The sequence below is a fragment of the Python bivittatus genome, unplaced genomic scaffold (genome assembly GCF_059951505.1).
Source record: "Python bivittatus isolate LINGU-HERP-01145 unplaced genomic scaffold, Pbiv_v1 ctg000080_np1212, whole genome shotgun sequence".
NCBI lineage: Eukaryota > Metazoa > Chordata > Lepidosauria > Squamata > Pythonidae > Python > Python bivittatus.
Window position 1 is genome coordinate 11,184,992 of NW_028277035.1, and position 26,894 is coordinate 11,211,885.

A 26,894-nucleotide genomic window follows, 5' to 3' on the forward strand; every position below is an offset into this window, starting at 1 on the left:
CTAAGGAAACCCTGTAATTTGCTTGGCTACTTTGCTAAGCTCCCTGCAGGGCTAACTCAAGAAACAAGGCTCTATCCTTTCCCAGAACAAATTTCCATTCTTCTCCTTAAACGTTGTAGCAGCAAGCATGAAAGGATGAGCTGCTTCTTTGATCTCTGCAAATAAGTCCAATTTATACATGTAAAGAATTGTACTGGCTTTCTTATACGAGCCTATTTGGACTTCCTTTGTTATTTAGAATGGCAAATCAGCAGAGGTCACGAAGCACAGCTCTCTATTATATCTGCTAAGGGAATGGCAGCACGATAGAGAATGTAAAGCTCCTGGATCTTCTCTGGCATCTATGATGGCTTCCCATTTGGCCAGTAATAAATTGCCTGCATCTCATGACCTGAATGTCTTGGGGATGAAATGAAATCAAATAAAGCAAAATCATCTATGTGGTGGAAACAAGGATATCCCCCTCGCTCACCTTCTCTTCCCGAGTAGTTCCTACACCTTCTCCAAGATTAGTGTCTCGAGGCTGTAGCTCTAAAACAGTGCGGAAAAGCTTCTCTGATGTTTGGGTCAAGAAGCCAATTTCTGCATTGGGGTGGAGGCCGTACAGATATGGAGACTCAGGAGGCAAAGCATCATCTATATACTAGGCAGGAAAATCATATGTACACTCAGCAAGATAATGGATACCACAGATAATGCCCTATAATCTGTAGTTTTACTGAACCTCTAAAAAGTTAAACTAAAGTCAGCACAATGCCGCACTTGTAAGCAGATCAGCTCCGGCCAAATGAAGATTAATTGTAGTTAATTAAAATTAATCATTAGGCATTTTCAACAGAGCTACAGTTTTCAGTACAGTTTGGAAGGTGCTATGCCTCAATCTCAGCCCTAGGTTAGAATACAGTTTTGATAAATGAATCCCCAAAGTGACACTGAAGGGTCAAAAGTCTAAAATTTTCTAAAATAAAATCAGGCGTACTCTCCATTTCCTGTGGCCCATGCTTTGCGTGGGCCCTCTCCATACAGAAAATGAATAGTTGAAGATGCATTCACCAAGAATACAAAAAAAAAATGTGCATTTTGATTATAATGTAAAATAATAATAGTAAGGATAAAGAACCCTACTAGTAAAATCTTACATATATCTATATATAGAAGTCCCAAGTACGGTGACAGAGAAGCTAGCATCTTCTAGACATTTTGTGGAGTCCTTGGGGTCCTCTGAGCTTGGTTGTTTTCAACCAAGCTCAGAGAACCCCAAGGACTCCACAGTACTACCCTGAGCTACATATGTTCTCTTCTAGACATTTTGGCCCATTAGTTCCAGCCAGCATAGTCAATAGCAAAGATCAATGGGAGCTGTTATCCAAAACCTCTAAGGACATCTGATACCCTGGATTGCAACCTGCAAGTGTTTTTGAGTTAACAGATATAATTTTCCACTAGGCCTGCAAAGGCTGGAGAAACAGCCTTAGATAGTTTTTTCTATCCATGCACAAACTGGATAAGGACATGACCAACTGTCACTTCACAATCAAAAAGGATTACAAGAAAAAGTAGATCTTGCCTAAAGCTCTGAATCCCTAAATTGCTTTCTTATATGGCTATGAACTCCAAAACAAACCAGAGCAGATTGAATAAATGCAAGACTACCTGATGATAGCTGTTGTAATCCATGTTTCCTGGGAGGGGAAATCCAGAAGCCAGCAAGAACTCTCCTTCCAGCATTTCAGGCTTGATAAACTCTTCTAAGTAGGTCTTACAGAGACGCCTGTCCCAATCATCTGTGATGTGACCCCCATACATGATTTCTCCAAAGAGGTATCGGAGATCATCATAGGGAACCTAAATGCCAAAGGGAAAGTTATCTGGGACAGATCAGAGGAGACCTTCCCTTATAGCATAGCAGCAGGCAATTCTTTCTGCAGCCTTTGAAAATCTTAAAGTGGAAGTTTTTCATTTCCACAAGTTTGTTTTGGGAACTGGATGTAATGTAGTGGTTATACCACTCCATGCAGCACCAAAGAGATTCATTTAGAGAAGCCCCAGACTGCAGAACAGATTCTGTGTATGTGTGTATGTATGGTGTGGAGAACTGAAAAAGAGTAGGAGGAGTGTGGCTGAAAACAAGTCTTTCCCCCATTCCTTAGACAGAACACATTTATCTTGGCACTGAAACATATCCAAATATTTTCAGAGAAATGTCCTAGCACAAGCACACCAGGCCAGTTATGAGCATTTACAGTGAATAGGATGATTAGATGAAAAGTATATTCTTCTCTGAAGTCACAAAAAGAAAGAGGGAAAGATGGCACATTGACAGAGAACACTACCCCACCCCTCAAAAAACTCTAGTAATCATCTATTAGAAACTGCTACACATGATTCTAGTATGATTCAGTTCACCTTAGAAGTAGCCTCCAAGTAATTGTATAGAACATTGACAGAAATGGTGAGGTCCCCAATGTTAAACGGGTATGAACGATTCCAGCCCTGGGGACCAAATTTGCGCCTTTCTGCTACCACAGCATGGAAATAACAGAGGGCAAAAAGGATGCTCTTAAACTCATTCTCACGGGTACACATCTCCAGGGTGTCCTGCAAGGAAAAGAGAAGTTGGTTTCCATAGTAAATATCATCTAAGTCCTCAGGTAGGAGCCAAACAAAGATGAGCAAAGACACACTGACCCACATGGAAGATTGGACAGCAGGGTCTGGGATTATGAAAATCTCCACTCATCCTCGTAACTTAGATTGATCTGAGAAGTTGTAAGAAAGCCAAAGTTGACTACCAGACTTATTAAGCTTATTTTCCAATGATAATCCATTTTTATAGCTTTCATGCTAACATTTTCTCACTACTTATTAATTAATTAATTGCTTTTAGATAAAGATTTTTCTGTGTACAAATAAAATATGCTATTGTTGCTGTTCTTATAGTCTGCTTATAGACTAGATGGATAATTGCAAGAATGATATGGTTGACAATTGTGCAACAACAAGAACAACATTTATACTGTTTCAATTGCTCCAACAACCTTCTGATCCAAATAAAGTCATGGGAAAAAGGATGTTCATGGCCTGGAGTTGGGATCAATGAACTTTACTAAATGATCAAATTAATGCCCCCCCCCCTTTCTGCCATAATGATGTTCAACAGTATTCCTGACTGTTTGTGATAGACTAACTGAAAAACAAAGAGCAACTGGATGGTTAGCCAACACTCAACATAGTTTCCCATGTAAGTTAGAAATAGTGCTTAAGTAGAAGCCCTGGGAATCATTTTTTTCAACAAATGTGCTAGTCTCCTGGATGAAAAAGTGAGACAAAGGCCTGAGTCATAACTTTAGGACAAACACACCCTGTGCTTATTTATCCTCACACATTTATCTAGTTGCAAACTTGAAAGAACATAATGCTTATGCAGTACAAGACCCACCCTTTTTACTTAAAAGGAGTATGATAATAAACTCTTTGTGGCCCTGTTTCCACATCTCTATGTGAATTCATCTTGTATTAACTGAACTAGAAGCTCCAAGCTGTCAATTGAAGGACAGAGGTACTGTCATAAGTATTTGTAGGATAGGAAATGTTTTGTTAAAAAGTCAGCCATGTTGAGTCTATCTGATTTGCAGAAGCAGGAAAAGGAATATTCCATCCCACCCCTCTTTCCAGAACATAGAATGATGAATGATAGTAGATGGAGCAAAATAAGGTTGACAGCATTAATCCCCATCCAGCCACATCAACTCAGAGATCCAGTGCTTTCCCTGAAAAATACTATAATGACAAGAGCTGTTAGAAAGTTCAGAAGCATAACACCTTTCCCCCAAAGGCATGAATGCCAATGCTTCAACCTCCTGCTGGGCTGGCTAAGAGCCTTCAGTACAGAAGATCCACTCCCTTCTTCCAGGCAAGACTAGTCAATGCATTTTAAGAGGCTTTGGGAAAATGCTTGGCTAGTTTATACAAAAAGTATTGTAAGGGGATTTGAGATTATTTCCCCAATTCAATTCTTGAGACAAGGTTGCAGTTATAAGAGCTGCCTCACCCCAAAAGGTGACATACTTGACTTACATTATAGTAGGTCTGGATGGAGCTATCTTAGTCCAGTTGCATACTATTTCCTGGCCTGGCTTTGAAATAGAGCATCAAGAATCTCCCTGGGGTGGGAGGTAGGGTAGGGGGATACCTGGTTGAAGTTGTCCAGAGCCTTGTGCAGGTTGGCATGCATCCCGGTTGGAGGTTCATTTGTGATTTTGATGGAATTCTCTAGGATACCCTGTGGTATCAGATGACTCTCGGGAGAAGCTGCAGGCTCTGCACTGATAAAGATCCGGAAATTAGGGTGACTACCTTCGCTGTGCTGCTCTAGCTTCTTCTCCAGAGAACTCAACCACTTGGCCACCAGGTGGATGTTCTAGGAGAGAAATAAAAGGTCATTAGATCTTCCTCTTAAAGCAGCTGCTGCACCAATTTCTTCCAGGAGGTAAGAAGCACTCTGACACATACACACACAAACTACAAGTTTGACAAAAAGCACCTTGCCTAATAGCTCTCAGCACTATAATTCACTTCCCCAGGCATTAGCTGCACATAAACAATGTGGATTTTCTACACTTTCAAATGCAAATAATCAAGACAAATAACTAGCAATTAAGGAAACAGTTCTGAGTGTTTGTTTTCTTAGGGATGATGATGGTATTCTGTTTGTTAGAATAATGTACTGCTACTGAAGTAACATTATTTCCTCCAGACAAAACAAATTTCCTGTAGACAGCTGAAATAAAATTGCTTTGATTATTTTCAATGAAATAATCCATCCTTGAAATCTGAACTAGTTACTAGAAAATCAGATTTCACATCCTGCTCAATTGAGGTCTTCACATATTTGCAATGCTGGTACTTTTCTTCAGAATTATTCTTTTCAGTTTTCTACCATTCAGCATAGATTAGACTGAGAAAGACTAGCTAGCCCAAAATCACCCAGTGAGTTTTATATGGCAAGCAGAGGTTGAGTGTCCCCACCAATCTTTGCCACCTGTGATACCTACTCTACAGCATATTGGCTGATAGGATGGAAGGACAGAAACTTTTGATGTTATCTGGGAGAAGTTCAAACATGACACCAGCATGGCTGCTATAAGAGAAAACATTGTTTTCGTAGTTCTTTGTTTGGGTAAATCCATTATGGGGCGCAAAATCAAAGATATATTTCTTTGGATAAAAATAAATAAGAAATGAATCTAAATGAAGGAACCTTTTATAAAACCTTTCATTGCTGATCTATAAGTAATGAAAATGCTAAAGGAAGGCCCAAATTATTCCATCAAGACCAAGAAATCCAGAGCAGACATCTATCACAAGGCCGGAAATACGGATGCGCAGGGCGGAGGAGTAGGGATGTACAAAAGCAGGTGACTTTTGAACATGTCTCGCTTGTTTCCATTGCACATAGGAAATCTAATTTCCGACACAGACCAGATTTCAATAAATAAGCAAAGCTCATAACAATGGCAAGATGCTGCAGAAATATGAAACTGAAAATATCTTCTTCAGCAAGGCGTATTATTTATCACAATCCACCGATCAGAGTGATAGCTTTAAGCTAGTAGAGAGCCATCAATTTAGATAATCAGGGTCTTTGTGTGAGGAAGAACTGCTGAAAAGTGTGAGGAATTTCTTATCTTAGAAATGGGAAGGCCTTTGAAAACCTTTCACTTCCAGAATAAAAAGAGACTATTGTGCGGTAGCTTTCAGGTACAAATTAAAGCTTAGCTTCTGGGGATACATCTGAAAGACTCAAGAATAAAACACAGCACAATCCTATTGCTAATACAAGCTAATGTTCCCTTTTTTTTTTTATGGTATAGTCTTTTGGGAATATGCACTATTTCAGAAGCCAACTTCAGGCCAATCCCCAGTAAAACCAAGTGCAGTGAGTCAAAGTGAAGCCATCCTAGGACAAGGAGAAAAAAAATATGGCTGATGTGGTTCTTCTGGGCTGTGTGGCCGTGTTCTGGAAGTTTTGGTTCCTAACGTTTCTCCTGGTGAAACGTTAGGAACCAAAACTTCCAGAACAAGGCCACACAGCCCGGAAGAACCACATCAGCCATCGTATTCCGGCCGTGAAAGCCTTTGACAATACACAGAAAAAAATTATATTGGAATTTCCCCGTTTGCTCATACCAGAGAACAAGTCAGTCCTTTTATAGGGATGAAACATAACTACCTGTGAGCAGCACTAAAGTCATTGTGCTTTTGTCAGGTTGGTTTGGTTGTCCTCACTTTTAGCTGTAGATCAAACTTCAGCAGGACCTCATGTTGCATAATAGGAGTCCTGGGGGTATTCACGCAATGAAAAAAGGTGTTGTGGTTTTGAGATTGGAGCAATGCCGCCACCCCAATAAAACAGTATCTCACAGATTCCTACCCAGTCTAGTCTTCATGCTATAATTCTGGAGGGCACAGACTTAAGAGAAGCTAACTTTGTAACTTGAAAAGCAGGGCAGGGCTTACATTTCTCCTCTCATCACCACAGAATAGGCCTGAACTAGGGCACATATCCATGTTCGGTCAAATTCAGTCTTTGTCCTCCAGTGATGTTTCTGCTGTTTCAGCTCCTGAAGTCCTCAGAGAACCAATGGGCCAACTGGGATTGGCCAAAAAAGAGAGCCCATTCAGGAGCAACTTTGTCAAGGACCCAAGATGCTGTCTCATGCCAGCAGTGAATCAGGCCCTCAGTTGACTTGCCCGCAATATTGTCAGGGTGCTCTGCAAGTGCCTGCTGGAAACCAGATGAATCCATAAGGTATCTGGGGCAGATTCCTTGAATGGATTTGGCCCTGCAGAGGAAATGGGCAGCAGTCAAATGTATCTGGACCAGGGAGGGTTCTGTCCACAACAAAGGGCAAATGGTAATACCCTCCACATCCAGATCACAAAGCAACTACTCAGAGGCAAAGATCAGGTCTAACATGTCCCTCAAGGCTATTCCCTCCACCCACTGTACATGCCAGATCTGCCTGTTCATCTACCACCAAATTCTGGATGGATGTGGTCTTCTTACAAACAGACCTGGCATTAACCAGCACCAACTTGAGGCCAGGTGGCCTAACAATCCAGTCCCCAGGCCCCGTGGTAGAGGTTACCGAAGAAGAAACTACCAGTAAATTGGGTACCTTTCTTCCTCTGAAATTAACTGACCATTTAATATTGTTTATTGTATAATTGTGGATTATATATGGTTTGCAACTCAAATGACAACAAAAATAGTGAAATAAATTCTCCAACCAATAAACACAAGGAGTACCTTATTTTGAAAGAAAGACCTGAAGAAGAACAGGAGCAGGAGTTATGTGAGAAATCAGATTTCTACTGGGAAAATCAGATTTAAAGATTATATATTCAGTTATTGTAAATAAATTAAGCTATTACTGGTTTAACTAAAGTTCTGGGACATTTTATAAAGAACAAACAACAGGTTCAGGAAGTACGCAGTGAACTTAGAAACATGAACATAATATAGATGTCAATACCTAAATGCCTCAAAGTATGGAGTCCTTGGGGTTCTCTGAGCTTGGTTGTTTTCTTGCAAACGTTTCATTACACAGCTAGGTAATACCTTCAGTGCAAGAATGGAATCAGGTTTGCTCTCTGTTTATATACAGTGGCTTACCCTTGGTGGGGGTGGGGGTTTTGTTTTATTTTTTTTCCCTTCTGGTAGTTCCTCGATTAGGGTATTGTTTACTGCTTGGTTGTATGTCTGGTGGTAATCTTGGTGTTAATCTCTGCTTATCTGGGTGATGGTTGCTAGTGAGGAGATGTTCTGGTCTTTTGTTTTCCTTTTTATTGTCTCTTTTGAATAGTGTGTAGATGTTGTTTATCACTATGTGCTTGTTGATGGCTGCCTTGTCTGAGTACCAAACTTCCAGGAATTCCTTAGCATTTTTGGATGTAGCTTGGTCTAGGATGCTGACAGTTTCCCAGTTGAAACTATGGTTGATTCTGTCCGTATATTATGAGATTAAGGAGTTTTCATTGTGTCTTCGGAGTGCTAGTTGGTGTTCATGATGTGGTCTGCTAGCCTTCCGCCTGTCTCTCCTACATAGTGGTTGTTACAGTCCTTACACTGTATGTTGTAGATGACACCTCTTTTTTCTTCTTGGGCTACTGGGTCTTTTGGTTTGCTTAAGATGTTTTGGAGGGCTTTAGTTGGTTTGTGTGCTACAGAGTATATAGTATAAGTATACTGTAGCACAACTGAATCAAATACAGTGTTAGGGTGATCAGCATGGTAAAATGACTTAGAAAAGGATCAAGATTTGGACCCAGAGCATTACCAAGTACTGCATTATGTATGCACTGCCTGGATACAGAGCCATTTCACATGTTTGAATTGAAGGCAGGCACCCAAGACTGTGTGCGCTGGATCAATTAATGAAAAGTGGAACGGGAAGAACAGAATGTCTTTATGAGCAGGCAACTGTGCACTCTGACCGTCAGCAGAATCTTGCTCATTTCAATTAATATTTCAGAACAGCTCCTAGAGTTCCAAATTGCAAGAATAAGACAGAAATGAGAGTGGGCACAAGCTGAAAAGTGCAAACAGTCCTCAGATTTCTGAGAAAAAAACCTGACAGAACATAACAAGCACTTGTATACAGCATGATTAAGACAGCATCATTTAGGAATTTAGGCTTTTTATTGTCTCTCCCAGGCAATCTTGGGAATGCAGCTTTTGTCATAATGAGCTGGCCAAGGTGGCTTTTTCTTCTGTTGCGTTACATTTCTGAAAGATTGTTTGGTTTAGCTGCCTGGATGACGTGTGACGGATGCAAAATGTCCAGATGCCAAGTCTTGTGTATCCCAAGACAATTCTTGGAGCTCACTGGTGTTCAGAGAGCAACAGACACCCACCCACACACCACTGAGTTATTTCTCACCAATCTGCTAAAGCCACTTTACTGCTGCACTTTGAAAGAGTGCCAAACGCTGCTGAACTTGGTAGAGTTTCTCATGTTTATAACCAACTCCCCTTTTCTGGGCTATTTGCAGAAAATAAAGTAGAAAAGAAAGTCAAAGGGTTGAGAAATCAGAGAACTAAGTATTAACTATCAAAGATGTTTTAATACTGAAATTATATTCCCTTTTGTTTTCATTTATTCATTGTATTTATAATCCTTCTTCCTTCCAGGACCTCAAGGCAGCATATATAGCACCCCCCACTGCCCTAACAAGACCCTATGAGGCAGGCTTGGTCCCAATCCCATTTGGCAATACTTCTTTAATGTTAAATTGCCTTAGCTCAGCTCTGTCCAATGACCTTCATCTCACAGAAGTCTTCGAAAACTTCTGTTTTAATCATGCCTCCCTATGCTTAAAATCCTATACATACTTCCCTATACATACAAGCCTGAATGCAGTGGTACTTCTCCATAAATGTGCATAAGATTGTGCTCTTCGCTTACGCCTTTCTGGGATGTGATATGTAATATTCCCACCACGCACCCCTCTTTTTCTCTTACACATAATTCAGAGATGTATGTGTGTTACCAAAAGTGGTGAACTAAATAGTGTTCTGTGATTCAGCACATGGCTGATAATGGAGAACTTCTATTTTCACTCTAGATCCAACAAGCAGAATTGTAACACAGAACAGCCTCCTTTGTAACAGGTGGTATTTTTTAGATGTTTGTTTCCATGGTCTATTCTTTACTTTCTTTCCAAATCTATGTTCAGGCCTAAACAATGTAAACTTCATGGCAATCCGTAAAAGCTATTTATCTTATCTTTTTCTTTTTTTATTAATGTTATTGAAGAAGTTTATACAATAGTAAAACCAATACAAATTTAAGAAAAAGAAAAGTGGAGAATAGATAAAGAAAAGACAAAGACAAAGACAAAGACAAAGACAAAGACAAATACAAAGACAAAGCAAAGACAAAGGAAAGACAAAGGGAAAGAAAAAGGGAAAGGGAAAGGGAAAGGGAAAGGGAAAGGGAAAGGGAAAGGGAAAGGGAAAAAGAAAAAAGGAAAAAAGGAAAAAAGGAAAAAAGGAAAAAAGGAAAAGAAAAAAGAAAAAGAAAAAGAAAAAGAAAAAAGCGGCTTCCAATCTTCTTTACAGCATACAAATAAATTTGTCATCTGTCCTCCCTCTTTAAGGTTACATCATGAATCCCTTCTTCTCATATTTTACCCTTTCTAATCATTAAATCCATAAATCACCAGTTTATTTTTTTTCCATTTTCGGCAAAAAGTCCATAAAGGGTTTCCAGTGTACTTGTTGTCTTTTCCCTAATCAAACAGGTCAAGTTTGCCATTTCTGCAAATTCTGTCATCTTCACCAACCATTCTCCTATTGTAGGTATTTCCGAATCTTTCCATCTTTGTGCGTATAATAATCACGCTGCATTAAAAGCTATTTCTCCATTCTGAATAGCAGTGATATTTCTGACTACCTAGTTTTCACCGCTTAACCATGGTTTTTGGGAGTACGTCTCAGTTGGCTGGGTTCACTCACTGCACTAAAACCTGATGACTAGGCCATATGCCATGGTTTACACAAGACAACAGTTGAGTTCATGCAATATTGGGCACCTGGGGTTATATGTTGTGGGGTTTTCTGCATTTTTAATCCCTGTAAGACTCACTTGTGTGATATGGGCAGCTATATACATCATATAAATAAATAAATAAACACACACACACACACACACACTAAACCAAGGCCAAGCCAACACACTGTGGCTTAGTGCACTGGGGGTACCCAGACCCCATGGTTCATCCAAGCCCCCTTGATTTTTTCATAGCAGTTGAATCTTCTTAATACTGTTAATAAAGAGTTAGTCAACTAAATAGTTTTTTCTTTTGTAATTTTTAAAATTTAAATTTCATTAATATGTTTTTTCCCCTAATTCCATGGTTCTTTTAAAAACATTAAGTTAAAAAAAACCCTACTTTTTCAGTAAAGTTGTGGTCATCAACTATTCCTGACTTTTGATATTGAACATTTCACATAATGTGCATACCTTTCCTTCTGAAGATTAACTTGGCCATGAGGGGGAATGGGAGCATATGCAAGGGTGCTCCTGTTACAGAGACATTCTCTACATAGTATTCAGAGGAAAGAAGCTGCTTGTCTAATTGACCAGGGGAATGTCCAGGGACAGAAAAGAGAAATACGTATACAACAGACATATTGTAGGTGCTTGTTTTTTCCTTTAAAAAGCAGGCTTTCAGACATTTTTAAGCTTTTGCAACTTATAAGCTAAAATATGTATTATAAAGACTGTCGTTGCTATGGTAACTTTTATAAATAGTAGCATACAAACCAATAATTTATCTTATCACTGATTTTCTCCCACTCTAGTCAGTAGAGATGCACTGAAAAAATGTTATGTCAGGACACTTTTCCATCTTCTGTAGCTCAACCTTCCCCAACCTGGTGACCTCCAGATTGTTTGAATTGCACCTCTGAGGAAATTCCATTTCCAAAATATCTGGAGGATATCAAGTTAGGTGCAGACATTTTTGCCAGACCAGCTGACTGCATTGTGTATCATGATGTTAGCAGGATACTCAACATAGGCAGCATAATTTACAAAAATGCAGATCTTAAAAGCCACTCACTACCATAACTTTAAAAGGGGGTGAGAGAAATCCATAGTTGATTAGGCTATCAATAGCTATCAGTAATGATTACCTCCCACATCAGAGGCAGCATGCCTCACAATGCTAGTTGCCAATTATTAGATCATGATCAGAACAACTCCTGCCATTACTGGCAGGCTTCTATTAAATCACTGCAAGAACAGGATGCCAGAATACAGTACATAAAATTTAAGTCTAATCCACCAGCTTTCTTTTGTTCTTTTGGGCCTTTCCCTACTTGCATCTGACTATGGGACAAATATGCCCTTCCAACCGTTTTTGTCCTCTTATATTCCCATCATTTTGACTTCATCTTTTCCCTAATATATACTTGAGCTAGCTTTAAGTTGTCCTTAGGTGTTTCAGGGTGAAAGTCGTGTTTTACCCCTTAAGTAGGCAACAAGCCACTGCAGTTTACTGTGAGCACAACCTCACACACTTCCCTGACCATTCTACTGGTGCCAGGGGATGGAATCAGCCTGGCACCTCCTGAGCAACAAATATTAGGCCAGTGTAGTTTATGGTGGTTTGACCCAGCCAAAAGAATGGCCCATATACATTTAAACCTTTAGCTCAGGGGACAGGATGCCCCAAACCCATGAGCTTCCAAGCCCCTTTTTGGCAGCTCCCCCCTCCCCGAATCCTCCAAAATACCCTGCTGGATTAAGGAAAATAAGCATGCTAAGATTCCAGGCAGCTTCTAGAAGTAAAATTCCCCCAACCTTCATCCAAATAGGGGAAAATGGGTCAAAAAGACTCCTACTCTCTTCAGTTCCCAGCTAATGAAATAATAATAATTTCAAAACAGCAGCTACGACCACAACATAATTGCATGCCTTTGTCGCAGCTGTATATTTTTCGTTTTACTGATTATTGTAAAGGAAGCCTACAGCACTAGAGGAGCCAAGCTATAGCATCCCCACTGGGCAATTGCTCCCCTCCCCTCTCACATAAATCATACATAAATAAAAGCCTCTATGAATGAAAATAGAAACCGTTTCCTAAGATGCCATGTACCTGTTTCAGAAATCAACTGAGAGGGGAGCATTAACTCTTCCTTTTCGGTGCATTTCAACGACTCCAAAAACTGCTTCTCAAAAAGGCCCCCCAAATTCCTTGGTAAATACTAGGTGTGGGTGTGCCCATAAATAAAGAAATAGCCCTATTTCATGCTAGATTTGAAAGATGAGTTATTATAGGAGGTTTTCAATGCAATGAATATTTTGTCACTCCTAAGTGGTAAAAAAACAGTGCAAATTTCTCCCAAACAGTTCTATTTCCTGTCTATGTTTCCATCACATCACATAAGGTGTTTTCTGAATGGAAAGGAAAAAATCTCTACAGAGTGCCCCATTGCATTTTATTCGGGTGGCGGGAGAAATATAAGCTAGCGTACTCATACCATAAGGCAGGCACATGATGACGTCTATTAACGTCATCACGATAGTACGCAGGGGCTTCGAGTGGCAAAGGAATACTAAGATGTCTTCTTTTGTTTCTTAAAAATTCTTTAGGGCTGTCAAGCTATCCTTGAGGGCAGGGCCTAGAGAAGAGTCAGAGGCAGGGCATACAGGTTCCATGCTGATGGCTGGCCAAAGCAAAAGACATGCAAAATGATCATGTCCACGTAAATGTCTTTCATCTGCCCAATTTAGACATATTCTGGAAATTCTGGAATGCAAATTTGGTTGGCAGAGAATTCAAGGTTGAAGGTAACTGTTTTTTAAGCATACAGAGGGGGGTTGTTTGGTTGGTTCTTTTATGCAAACATGCCTTTCACTCCTAATGCTTAACATGTAAACCAAGTCTTTAACATGCAACAGGGAAATTTCTGCCAAGTCTTTTGATGAACACATTGCTATGGCTGAGCAGCTCATTGTGATTTAATTTAGTACATGAACCCAATTCAGTACCACGTTAATGTATGAAAATGGGAAGGCACTCGGGAATTTTGTTAAGTCAATTGTGGAAGGAAGATGATGGCATTCTGATTAATGGGCAAAGACTGTGGTTAAATTAAGAGAAGCTAGTGCCTAGATTCTTCCTCCCAAAACTGTAGATTTCAATCAAAGATGTACTTCACCAAGTAGCAATTAGGACAAAGGTTTTCCAGGGAACAGAATTTAAAGAAAGGAAAGAAAATTTAGGACCGACAACAAACATGTCATCAGTTTTATCACACACAACACATCAGACAGACAAACAGCTTTGTAACCTGTCTCCAGGCCCTTTGCATGAGGTGCTGAAGAAAATCACAGGAATACAGACCAGAACAAATATCGCTGAAGCAAAATTATTATGGAAGTTGAACACAGGATGAAAACCCAATCACATTACAAAATGTGGGCCTTTGCTCATGCAGAAATATAAAGCAATGCTTTTCAAGCTGTTGCCCTTACTGGAAATTCTGGGAGTTGTAGTTCCCACACTTCTAAAAGACACAAGCTGGGTAAGGCTGCTATAAGGGAGTTAAGTTTATTTAACTGTTTTGTACTGATTCCTGTTTTAGTAGGTTCATGGCATTTTACTGCAAGGTAACCTAGGAACTATTTTGGGTGGAAGTTACAGGATATAAATATATATGCTGTTTACCCAGACAATGCAGTGTGTTGTCTTAAAAAAATTACAGGAAAAGCCTTCCAAGTCAGGAAGGGCATATTAAAACAATTGCTCAAGATCATGCTCTAGGCCCAGTTGTGTCGCACAGGGAGCATCTCACAAATTCAAATATGACTCTAGGTCTTAAATTAAGATTACCAATAGGATACATTCTGGATGTTATGAAATAAATTACATTCCATGCTCAGAATGCACCCTTTCCTGCCATACTAAGGAGAGGCAAATGGTGCCCCTAACGGTTGGGACCTTTTCCGTACAGTGCACATCAGCAAAGGGGAACCAAATCTGGCTTCAGCACCACACTATAATCCTTCAGACCCTACTGATGAGCCAGATAATGTCCATGAGTGGGCCTTCAAGGGAAGGCTGCCTTGCCATCTCTGGCATTGATTCCTCCAACCAGATGTGCTTGGAAAAGGAAATTCTGCACAAGATTACATTGTGGTGGACACCTAAATTTTCCCTTCCATTCCTTCTAGAACCCAAAAAAGAAATTTCAAGAGAGGAAATACACATGATGTGACTGAACTGGAAAAATATTTGCCCTTAAGCTTATTTTATTCTCCAGCAACAAAATGGAGATGAAGTTCTGAGTGCTTCTAAGCGGTACGTGTTCATTGTTCTTCTTGGCACGATACTTCCCAGGAAAATCCCAAGAACCAGGGCAGTTGTACAAAGAGAAATAGCAGCCAATACTTTAAAATGGGGGGCGGGGGGGCGGAAGGATCCAAAAGAAAGAAAGAAAAGTAGTCATCACAGTGCTATTCATACAGAAGGCTTCACAGACCCTGGGATTACTCATGCCCTCATGTTTAGTTGCAAGGCCAAAGAATAACAGAGCACAATCCATCAGCAAATAAAAATATTAAAAATAGTCATCTTTGCAGGATTGCATTTATCTTGTCGATTATATTAAGACAATATTAAGTCAATCCCAGAGTAAATTTTGAAATAAATACACAAATCTTGGACTCCATGTATTCAAGGTTTAAATCCATCATTAACTGCAATAGAAGGGACCTTTCCATCTCATTTACTGCATCTGCTGAGACCACTGGGCTGGAAGAGAAACACACTCTGGAACGTGTATCATTGATTAAATACTTCGAAAACAGCAAAAATTAGGTACATCAGGATTAGTGGACTTCCTTAAACCTGAGTGCATGATTAAAGAAAGAATGAAAATACATATATAGTGGACCTGGCTTTAATAATTCATGAAACCACTGAATTCCTCAAAGAACCCCCCAATTAAATGAGCCATATTGTGAAGGAATGGCTGGATGAAGGCCGCGCTCAGGGAGATAAGCATTCCCTTAGCCTCCAACAGGAGCGTGAGAAGTTTAAGAAGATGAGACTGGCACCACCCTAAGGAATTCATGGTGTTTTGGCTTGCTGGCTTGGGAAGTTAGATTCAGTCTGGAGAGATTTCTGTCTTGATGTGGAAGCTAATAAATGCAACAGAACTGTATCTGCACTGTCTCGTGGAGTTCTTTGGGCTGAACCAGACAGTGCAGATACAGTTCTGTTGCATTTATTAGCTTCCACCTCAAGACAGAAATCTCTCCAGACTGAATCTAACTTCCCAAGCCAGCAAGCCAAAACACCGTGAATTCCTTAGGGTGGTGCCAGTCTCATCTTCTTAAACTTCCCACGCTCCTGTTGGGGGCTAAGGGAATGCTTATCTCCCCGAGCACGGCCTTCATCCAACCATTCCTTCACACATATTTGCATGATCAAATAGAAAGAGCCAATATAAAAGCAATGGGGTGGCTCTGTGTAGTTGCTGTGCTCATTCTTGAAGTTGAAATGCTATCACCACAATCTCTTCCCTTCTCCCTTGCCTGAGAACTAGATTCCAAACAGTTCAGTCTCTAAGGATAGCTCACCCTGGGCAAAGAATTCAACTTCCTGAGCATCTTTTTTTTTTACACATTTTCTTTGAAGTTAACTTCTGTACCTTAAAATTATGAAAATAAATTGCAGTCAATCATGCCTGCTGATGTGCCAAAACACTAAGTGGGGACAGGAGAAGGATTTTTAGGGATCAGAGGATACACCTTCCTCTGCTCTATCTCCTAGGTAGCTGCCAGAAATAACAAAAAATATGCAGAATATAGAAGTCTAAATTCAGCTTTTCCTGATGCAGAATTGAAACTCATGTTGTCATATCTTTTCCTGTACACACACACACATGCTCATACATAATAAAAAAGAGCATACATAGTCATGTGAGTCCTTAGAAAGTAAATTTTACATTCAGCAATTTGGGTGGGTAGCCCAGAGAAGGAATCCCTCTAGACATTTTGGAACAAAGCATATAAAGCTTCAAATCCTTCTCAAAGGCACAGTGCCCAGAGCCTGGATGCAACAAAAGGAGAAGTTCACCAGTGGTTTTGTTTCCATGGGCTTTGTGGCCCTTTCTGAAGAAATTAACCATCACACCAATTTGCAAACTAAATGTAGTGATTGATCATGTATAGCAGCCTTTCCCAAGACAGCACCGTCCAGATGACTGTTTTAGTCTCCAGGCCCCATTATTTTTAGCCTCCCGCATAAATAATGGTCACATAGGCTGGAGGTGATGGCAAATTTAGGGCAATATTTCTGCAGGGTGCCAGGCTGGAGACTTGGAGATTTGTCAAGGAGTGGTTTGTTCTACTACTGATCACTCCTGATTTCACCTGTCTGGATAACGGATGGCTTGGGGGCAGGCAAGGAATCTCTTCTCCCAAACCAAAAAGAGCACAGACCTGCAAGATAACCCAGTGTCCTTCTGCTGCCGCTAGGTCTAGGGCTTGTTCCGCTACTACCTCTTGGCCTTGTCCCAGGGAGACGTTATGGAAATTCCGGTTGTTAAATGTGTAGCCAAGTTTCTTTCCTGAAAGGAGAAAATAAGCATTTCAATCCAGAGAAACACAGTGCCTGCAACTCATGGCAGATTGGCAGCCAGAAAGATTTAGCTTTGAACCAGATGCACTACCTTGCTTAGCCCCGTGGCTCTAAGTAGGCCTGACCCCAGTTGGGATTGCAGTGCGCAAAGAAAATGGGTATGCAGGTGTTAATCCTCCCCCATTTCTTTTCCTACCTAAAGTCCCATGACTAAGTCCCACAACCAAACCTGCTATTTAGCTCCCCAAGTGCACTCTGCTGCAAATACTACTTTATATTTTCATAGATCAGGATGGTGTTTGGGAACAATACCGCACTGCATCCTAAACTGCTTGTCTCCCAGAGTGCTCCTGGCTGCTTCTCAAGGCGACCTCAGTAATTCCAGTCCAGGTTGCTGTGAGCTGGCAGTGGGGCCTGTCTGATTGTTCCCTTGCTTCTTGGTCCTCCCATCCATGCCAGAAAGGCAAGCCTCATTAGCTGGCTCCTGGGTAGACTGGTCTACCTTTAAGGACCTTCCATCCTCATTAATCCCTTTGCCTTTCCTTTGTTTTCCAAGATATTTGCACATATAGGGAAGGGAAGGGAAGGGAAGGGAAGGGAAGGGAAGGGAAGGGAAGGGAAGGGAAGGGAAGGGAAGGGAAGGGAAGGGAAGGGAAGGGAAGGGAAGGGAAGGGAAGGGAAGGGAAGGGAAGGGAAGAAGTGAGAAAGCACCGGGATCATACTTCACCCAGTCTGGCCAGAAACCAAGAGAATAAGAATAATTTATTAAATTTATATGCTGCCCAACTCCAGTGACTCTTTGTTGCTAGGAGAAGTAAGAGTTGAATGAAGTATGAGTTCTAGGGTTGAGGATGGTTCATTGAATTAAAAAGGCATATGTAATCACAAAAAAATAGCAACTGCTGATCAGCAGTGACCAACCACCGGAGGGGGGGGGGTGTACCAGGCATCACAGCCAGTTGGAGATGGGCTTGCCATGGAGGCCATCCACCTGAAGGGCTTAGGGCAATTTGGGTCAGAAAACAGCAGTTTTGGATCAAAGCTGGACAACACCGGTGCTGATGCATTTGCAGTGGGCTGGGATTGGAAAACAGCACCATCCATTCCTGTTCTCGTGGTGATGAGCCAAGCAGAAAGTGTGGATCTGCCCTCTGTCCAATGCTCCAAGACTGAGTCGGCAGTCCCACTTGCTGTGGGTGAAATGGAGAGCAAGTGAGTCCAAATTTAAAGCAGTGTGAGCATACTCTGAGGTGGAATGAAGAGGTACAAGGGAAATTAGAACAACCCAAGATATTTTTCTGCTGCTGACAGAACTGCTACAAAGGTAGGAAAAACAATGTTCTGTACAGGTGAAGAACAAACACCTTTCTGTACATAACTGCTGCAGACATCCCCATTGAGCTTTTCCCTATTTGCTCCTCGTGCTCTTAAGAGTTGCAGTGGAATCAGATGTGCATTAGGATCTTCTGATTAAAATGACAAAAAACTAAATGTCTTTACTGCAGTTGAATGAACAACTCACACATCAAAACCAAACGTTGATGTCTGATTCTATATTGGTCCCGAGAGAAAATATGGGGATAAGCCACAGGGCTCTTTCACCCACTGCAAAGATTTATGATGCAAATCCATTGGTATGCTTAGTGCTCTGACTGGCATACGTTCCCATCTAAGGAAGCATTCCAACATCAGTGCTGGGCGTAAAAACTGAAATCATTTTCCGAGGTACAAGTTGTGAGTTCAACAAACAACAAAGGGAAGGCTGAAGCTCTTGTTGCGTGTTGCATATTGATGGATTGTCATGAGACACGTGGTCTGCAAATAAAAATCTGTTTGCCAAGTCTCCACAATGGATGCTAACCTCAAAAGCTGAATGACCTTTTTGATAGGATAGCCTGCATAGAATCGCACTGCCTCTGCACTGAATCAAAATCCAGTAAGACGCTAGGTGTCATCTTTCATAGGGATAGGATAAAAATGCAATTGTGCACCCTGAAGCAAACTGAATTCCAGATGAGTACAGCCCATCTCAGCCTACATTCTACAGCTCTTCAGTTCACCCTTTTGCATATCCTTATAAGGGCATCTGATTTTGTTCAAGTAGTTTTTAAAACATCTTTTAGTCCTGACTACATGGGTTTTTTAAAGAGTTCTGTTTTGTTATGGCTGCAAAGTCCCCCAAAGGGGATATAAGATATTCCCATCTCAGCTCTTTCATCACAACCAGATAGTGAACCTCATACTAGGAAATCTGTTCCAGCCAAATCTCTGAGTCTTAGGATCAGGAAAATTTCCCTTGGGGAGTATTCAGTCAACCTCAGGAATTCACAACACAGTTGCTTTGTGTAGATCTCTGTTATTAGTGGCCTTCTCAAACCCAATCAAAACAGAGGCTGCAGCAGACATGTTGTGCTGCTAGACACTATTCAATAGTCAACTGAGAGATGTGAAAATAAGGCTGCTGTGCCAGGTATTTGAGTGGAAAGGACAAAAACATGGAGGTGTAAATAAAATAAAGTATACGATGATTGCTTTTAGGGCAGTGTGCTAAATTGAAAAAATGCCCCTTCCTGGAATCAACAAAGAAAGGGGGTTTTGTTTTGTTTTTGTTTTGATAAAGCAAGTTCATATAATCTCATTTGGCTCCTGATGCACTGCATTTACCGTGCTTCTCTACATCCTTCAAGGGATCCACTCCAGGCGAGAGGATAAAGAACACTGGGGTCGCAGGTCCTGACTCTTCAAATGATGTCGCAAAATCCAGAGATCGTCCTGCCACATATTTGCTCCCAAGCTTTTCTTCCACGAAATCCCTGTTGGAATAGATTGCTAAAGAATTATGTGTGGCAATTACAATGTACTTGTTAAATTTGTGTGTATATATGCATGTGTGTGTGTGTGTGTGTATTTGTAACTATTTACTGTTATAATGATGTACTAAACTTAATTTTTATTTTCTTGTGTGTGTGTATGTGTATATATATTTGTAACTATTTACTGTTGTGAGGATATACTATGCTAAGTTTTTATTTTCTTTGTTGTATTTTTGTCACTTTTTGTAATAGCACTTTTTAATGTTTTTTTCCTTCTTGATCGTGTATTATTATTATTATGTTTTCTTTTTTCTTTTCTGTTATCAATTCAAACGCAATAAAACATTTATAAAAATGTGCTTATTAAATTAAGGAAACAGTTTACTAAAAGGTTTGAGAATTACTTATCCTAGACTAAGGATGCAATATCTCCACCTCCCAAATCCAATACCAGAAAAAAAGTAAGATGTGGAAGAGCTGTCAGCTTATTCACCTAACATGCCAGCTGGCAACACTGAAAGAGAGTATTGACTTGAGCTCCCAGAGAAAGAAGTGAACGGCTTTTCTCTTAAGCATTGCTTTGAGCAATCATATGCTCTGCCCTTGGTGAAGGTTAGATTTTCAGAAAGCTCCAGCTTACAATAAACTCCACTTTATCCATCTTATGAAAATAATGAAAGTGCATTTTAAACAAGAAATATTTATGGTTTTAATAAGAGGCCTGTTTCCAGTATCGTGGCACCAATATTGTTATTGCTTAATGTTACAAACTACCCAAATAATTATAACTATTAAAGCTTCAGATGCATTGAACGCAAGATACTGAAACCTCAGAAAGGTACAGAGGAACATCAGAGACTAAGTCAGGAAATGGTAAAGAACAAGCTTATAACACAATATATTTGGTATCTAGTCTCATAAGTAGCATACCATAATTCTTCTTGGCCATGATTTAGAAAAAGAGACCTATTGGTACTGCGATCTAATTTAACATTTCTCCAGAATCAGCATTCATGTATTTACATATGGGCCATATTTGAAAAATACCTTTAAAAAAGAATATCAATAAAGGCATCTTCCTAGGCCCACTGCCTCCCTTCCTGAGCACCATGCTCAATAAACCATCTTCCATGTTTTGTTTAAAGTTTCTACATTACCTGTGGAGGACCTGTGGAGCTGCTAAGTAGATTGCTTAATTGACTGATTATGTGCCATCCAGTTACTGTTGACTCTTAGCAACCACAAAGATAGAATTTCTCCAGGAGGATCTCTCCCTAACCTGGTCCTTCAGGACTTCCAATGGTATATACTTCTCTGTTGTGATTGATTGATTGATTGATTGATTGACTGATTGATTGATTATGTGCCATCAAGTCATTTTCAACTCCTAGCAGCCACATAGATTTTCTCCATGACAATCTATCCCTAACCTGTTCTTTCAGGACTCCCAAGGGAGTCCTCATTGCCACTGTAACTGAGTCCATCCCCCTTGCTGCTGGTCATCCTCTTCTTCTCTTTCCTTCCACCCTTCCCAGCATTACAGCCTTCTCCAGAGAGCTGGGTTTTCGCATATGTCTGAACTAGGATAATTTGAGCCTTACATTCCATTTTCCCACTATAATTCTGTTTCTGCAGCTTCAGATATTCTTTTCCTGTATGGCAACATCAGCAAGTAGACATCCCGAAGGCTTTAATCCATGTCATAAACACCATTAGTACTCTGAAAAATCCTCAGCTCTTCCACAGTGGCATTCCTCATCTGGCACTATATCATCAAATCATTTTATATTTTCTATCCATGTGGTCTTTTTGCCTTCTCCCATTCCATGTAGGACGAAATTATGCCTTTGCTGTTATCACTAAAGTGATCTTATATTCCAATACAGGTGCCTGCTTGGGTGACCCTGCTGGGATTATACACTCTTGGTATACTTCCCTGGCATTCTTTATTTATCACTTCCAAGAACACCTCCCCCACTGAGGCAGCACAGCAGAACTTGGGTGGGTACTAAGTAGAGGGTATCTCTCCCAAAAAGCCAAACAGAAACCATGGGAACAGCTATGTAGCATCCATAACTACCCTGCAGATAGCAAACCAAGTGTAAAACAAGCTGAACAGCTGTTTCCTAGCCAAATGACTTGGGAAATGGGAAGAAGCCAGTGCCAACAAGTAGACCAATTTGTTGATAAGCAATACTTATAGCTTATTAAGCCACTCAGATATACACTAACTGGTCAAAGGCTCTGAACAGCAAATGTTGCTAATAACATGAAATAGACATTGTTTTGCTGCACATGTCAGGGTTGGGAACCCACTGATAAATCCACTTTATTAGACGTGTTCAAAAATGATTTTGAAGAAAAGACTGGGCAGAGCATCAAATACTCCTTCATAGTGAAAAAGGCTAAATTACTTGATCTACTTTCCAAACTTTGTGATTCTTTAATTCATGAGTATGGAATTGTTTTTCCACAAGAATAATGCAGCTGCTGAAAACCAAATTAGAACCTTTTGAGTCCAGGGACACAGTCAGATACCCAACAGATGACTAAAATGTTAAACAATAAAGAAATCCTGGTGGAGCAACAACATTTTGCTTTTCTTGAAGTACTTGTACCACTATTATGTGCCTGCCTGTATATTGCTAAGCCTGCTTTATTAAATAACTTATAACTACATCACCAGTCAACAGCAACTGGCTTCTTAGTATTATTACTTATTTATTTGTTTATTTTTCCTGTAGGGATGAATAATGCTACAAGCCCTGATTTTTCACAGAACCTCAGAGAAACAACAGACAAAGAATGTCTGACTGAGGTTACAATAAATTATGGAGCTTGCTTCTGCAAGAACGGTTTATTCTTAACACTTGAGAGACAAAAGGTAGATGTCTTGCCCTCAGATGTGCAAAAATGCAGAAGGCTGCTTGTCATGAAGATGCCCAGATGGGCTATTCTTTTTCTTGATGGCATTTTTAAAAACAGAAATTATTGTGGAGAAGCAATAATGTTTAATGAGAAGATACAAATGAAACCTTTCCATAAAAGCAGTTTCATTTTGCGACAAGCAAGGGGAGTGAAATGAGGATTCAACAGGATAGCCCAGTAACTATTATGAATGTTTAAACTGACACCCCACCTCTTTGGTCTCATTCTTGGCCTGCATGAAATGCCCCCAGGACAATTAAAAAACCTTACAAAATGCAAAACAGTAGACATCAAAATGGAAAAAATAGCTTGGAAGTTACAATTTAATTAAATGGTTGAAGAGAGGTCCATGTTAGCAAAATGTCAAGTTTATATATTTTTATGGGGAGTGAGGTCTTCCATTTCTTTAGAATTTATAATCCAGTCACAAAGAATGTTGGAATTTCCTGATCATTCCTCCCGTACAAGTGGGACCTGCAGTGATACTGTAAGATGGAGCGCTCCCCCTGTCTTCTAGATTCCAGCCATTTAGCACTGCTCAGTTTCCTAACAGCGTTCTGAAGTAATTAAACCCTGAGTCATTTTTATTTGTTCATATCATAATTGTTGCATTATTAAACAGAATTTTCTATTATGTACACCACCCTGGGGTCTTTCCTGATTGAAAGATTTTTAAGAATAAATTATATTGATGGGTTCCTTTATGCTCAAAGTAGTTGAAGAAATATCTGCTCACATGTTTCTGTTGTACACGGAAGGTTGTTTTCTGCTTGGCGTAGTGGTTAATACATCAGGCTGGAAACCAGGAGACTATGGGTTCTAGTGTTACCTTAGACTCAAGGCAGGATGACTTTGGGTCAGTCACATTCAGCCCTAGGAAGAATGAACTGGCAAGCCACTTCCAAAAATGTTGCCAAGAAAACTGCAGGGACTTTACCAGGCAGTTGCCAGGAACCAAAGGTGACTCAAAGGCACACGTTTCTTCTTTTCTCTTTTGGGTTCTCCAGAGATATTATGACTATAACTCCAAGAATTCTCAATAAAGTATTCAAACCCTAAAATTGTAGACCCAACTCATCTAGAGAGCACCAAGTTGGGCTGCTGCTGTATAAAATTACTCAAATTTTTATTATGCATGGAAAAGTTACTTTGTATGTATTTAAAATATCAAATAGAAACTGGGCATTAGGAAAACATAGCATGCTTTTCCAGCAGTACAAGATACTTTCAAAGAGAGTTAAGACAAAGGTAATGCAATTATTACTATCAAGTATCAGCAAGACAAAACTAATGCAAATAGAAAATATCCTTACTAGAATAAATCAGAACTTCAATGTGCCTTGCACTGGTCAAGACCTTAGGCTAGCTAATAACATTTGGCACACAAACTTTGAGCAAACTCTCATGGTCTGAAGATAATTTTAGCACCTGGAAACACAGACATTATTTTTTTATATAAAACAGTTATTCGCAATGAATAGAATTGAAGAGATCCCCTCCCCGCCCATTATATAGAAATATGTCTTGTTTTAAGTTTGAAAATAAACATTGTTTTACCTGACATTCAAAAGCGGTTTGAAATCTTTCATGTTTAATATTTCCATATAATATCCCTTTGACTGGCTTTCAAAAATTAATTATTTAATTTGGAGTTCTGGGAATTTTGGAGATTTTGTTTATCAATTAAAGAAACCACCCAGTGTTAATTTATTTGTGGTGGAAGAAAGGAAACAGACTAGACTGTGACAATAAATTGTGTATTATTCGCACCCTACAGAAGACAATTAAAGCTGAATGTGGTAATGAGTAAATGGACATTACTAAGTCTATTCTGATTAAGTGGAAAGTGACAAGGAAATCACAATGCAGAATTAAAAATGATTCACTGTAAACCAGAAATGGGACTCTATAAGAACAAGAGATGACTCATCTAGCATTTCTTGGACACTTAGCATCAGAAGCTTAGAGTTTCCCTCTATTGACTTAGGCACAGCTCAGTACTTTATAGACTTACCGGACAGCGTAAGTCATACGGTCAGGTCGTAGGGCTCTCATCATACACAGCTGCTGCAAAGCTGACTTATTCTTCCACTCCTGAGGGAACTTCTCCTTTTCAGGGCATTCAGACTCCACAAACTTCTTCCAGCGCTTGGCAGAACCTTCAATGTCACGATCCAAATTCCGAAATTGTTCCATAGATGACAGGGCCTGGAAAAAGAAAAGTGGTCATGACTGAAAAATGGTGTGGCCTTGCCCAATGGTTTTGGAAACCAATAAAAGGAAACAGCTGCCAGAAATTCAAGAATCAAGACTGCTGAATTTCACATATAGAACTTGTACACCAGATACTTAAAAGTGTTTTGTAACGTTTTTTTTTTCCCCCAGAGTTGGGAATTGCAGGTTTCAGAACTTTTTGGTTTTAATCATCCAGATTCTGGGGACCTCCATGCAAACCTCTCAGAATACCAACAAGTCTTTTAAATATTTCCATTAGGAATATACCCTTCAAATTATCCACTGACGAATACAATGAAAACATGGAATACATTTCAAAACATTGAAAGAGGCAGAGGTATACGCCCTTCTCAAGCCATCCTTGGACCAACAGTCCTGAATAATTATCATCCCTTTTCCAACCTTCCATTTTTAGGGAACATTGTCAAGAAGGTGGTCAGATTGCAGCTGTTGAGAACACTGGAGGAAATGGATTACCTCAACCTGTTTCAATCATGTTTCAAGCCAGATTCAGTACACAGTTGCACTTGTTGATGACCTGTGGCAGAGTTGGGTTGGGGGAGGTGCATCCATCCACGTGCTTCTTGATCTTTCAATGGCTTTCAATACCACTGTCCATGGTATTCTTGTGGACCAGCTCTGGGGAATGGGAATTGAGGGCACCATCTTGTGATTGTTCTCTTCCTACCTTTGGGGGTGGTTCCAATTGATGTTCTTTGTGGGATTCCACAGGGGTTAGTGCTCTCTCCCTTCCTATTCAACATCTACATGAAACCTCTGGGTGAGGTCATCCACCAGTTTGAGGTTCAGTATCATCCATACACTGATGATACCCAATTATATCTTTTGACCCCAGGCCAGCTGAGTGAGGCTGTCAGAGTCCTATCCCAGTGCTTGGAAGCTGTGCAGGTCTGGACAGGAAGCAACCATCTCTTCTTCATTCTTACCACGACTGAGTAGCTATGGATATTAGGGCCACCTAGATCCAGGGAGATTCCAATTTAACCTTGGATGGGCTCCACTTCCCCATTCAAGAATGGTGTGCAAGCTGGGGTCTTCTTGAACTCATAGCTTCTGCTTGATGAGCAGGTGGTGGCTGTGGTCAAGAAGACCTTTGCACAGCTTTAACTAGTGTGCCAGCTGTGCCCTTTCCTGGATCAAGAGGCCCTTCAATCATTCTTGCCCTGGTCACCTCACAACTCAGCTATTGCAATGCACTCTACATAGGGCTGCCCTTGAGGACCACTTAGAAGTTTCAACTGGTCAGAATGCAGTGGCATCGGCAGTGAAAGGCATGCTCTGCAAGCTTTATCGGCTACTGGTTTGCTTCTGGGTGCTATTCAAAGTGCTGATTATAAAATCCTACATGACATAGGGCCTGGTTACCTGAGGGACCATCTGTCTCCTGTGGTGTCTGCCTAGCTGGCATGAGCCAACAGTGTAGGCATGCTTCAGGTCCCTTCAATTAAACAGTGTCACCTTTTGGAACCCAAGAGGTGAGCCTTCTCTGTCGTAGTACCTGCCCTCAGGAATGAAGTTCACTCTGAGATCTGGGTGGCTCCCACCCTGATAGCATTCCAGAGGGCCTTAAAAACCTGGCTGTTGTCCAAGGCCCTGGGTTAGGGTGGTTGGAGTCCCTTGTGAGTTTTGTTGATATGTTTCTTGTGTTCTTGGCTGGATTCGCCATCCTAGTCTTGTCCTTATCCTATTTGTTTTTGTTGGCTTTCTCTTTTTGAATTGTATTGTGTTGTATTC

The 26,894-nt window shown here is 40.4% G+C and overlaps 1 protein-coding gene across 2 annotated transcripts in view; it reads right to left on the minus strand.

Annotated features, from left to right (window-relative positions):
- Window positions 1-26,894, minus strand: part of DNAH9 (dynein axonemal heavy chain 9) — a 212,906-nt gene that overhangs the window by 14,331 nt on the left and 171,681 nt on the right. For both annotated transcript variants that reach the window (XM_088133503.1, XM_088133502.1), the window contains exons 60-66: window positions 24,919-25,112; window positions 19,828-19,976; window positions 17,025-17,152; window positions 4,193-4,420; window positions 2,407-2,598; window positions 1,654-1,845; window positions 473-643 (exon numbers count right to left, since the gene is read on the minus strand). In XM_088133503.1, the coding sequence (XP_087989629.1) occupies window positions 473-643; window positions 1,654-1,845; window positions 2,407-2,598; window positions 4,193-4,420; window positions 17,025-17,152; window positions 19,828-19,976; window positions 24,919-25,112 (1,254 nt within the window). The remainder of the gene's footprint in view (window positions 1-472; window positions 644-1,653; window positions 1,846-2,406; window positions 2,599-4,192; window positions 4,421-17,024; window positions 17,153-19,827; window positions 19,977-24,918; window positions 25,113-26,894) is intronic.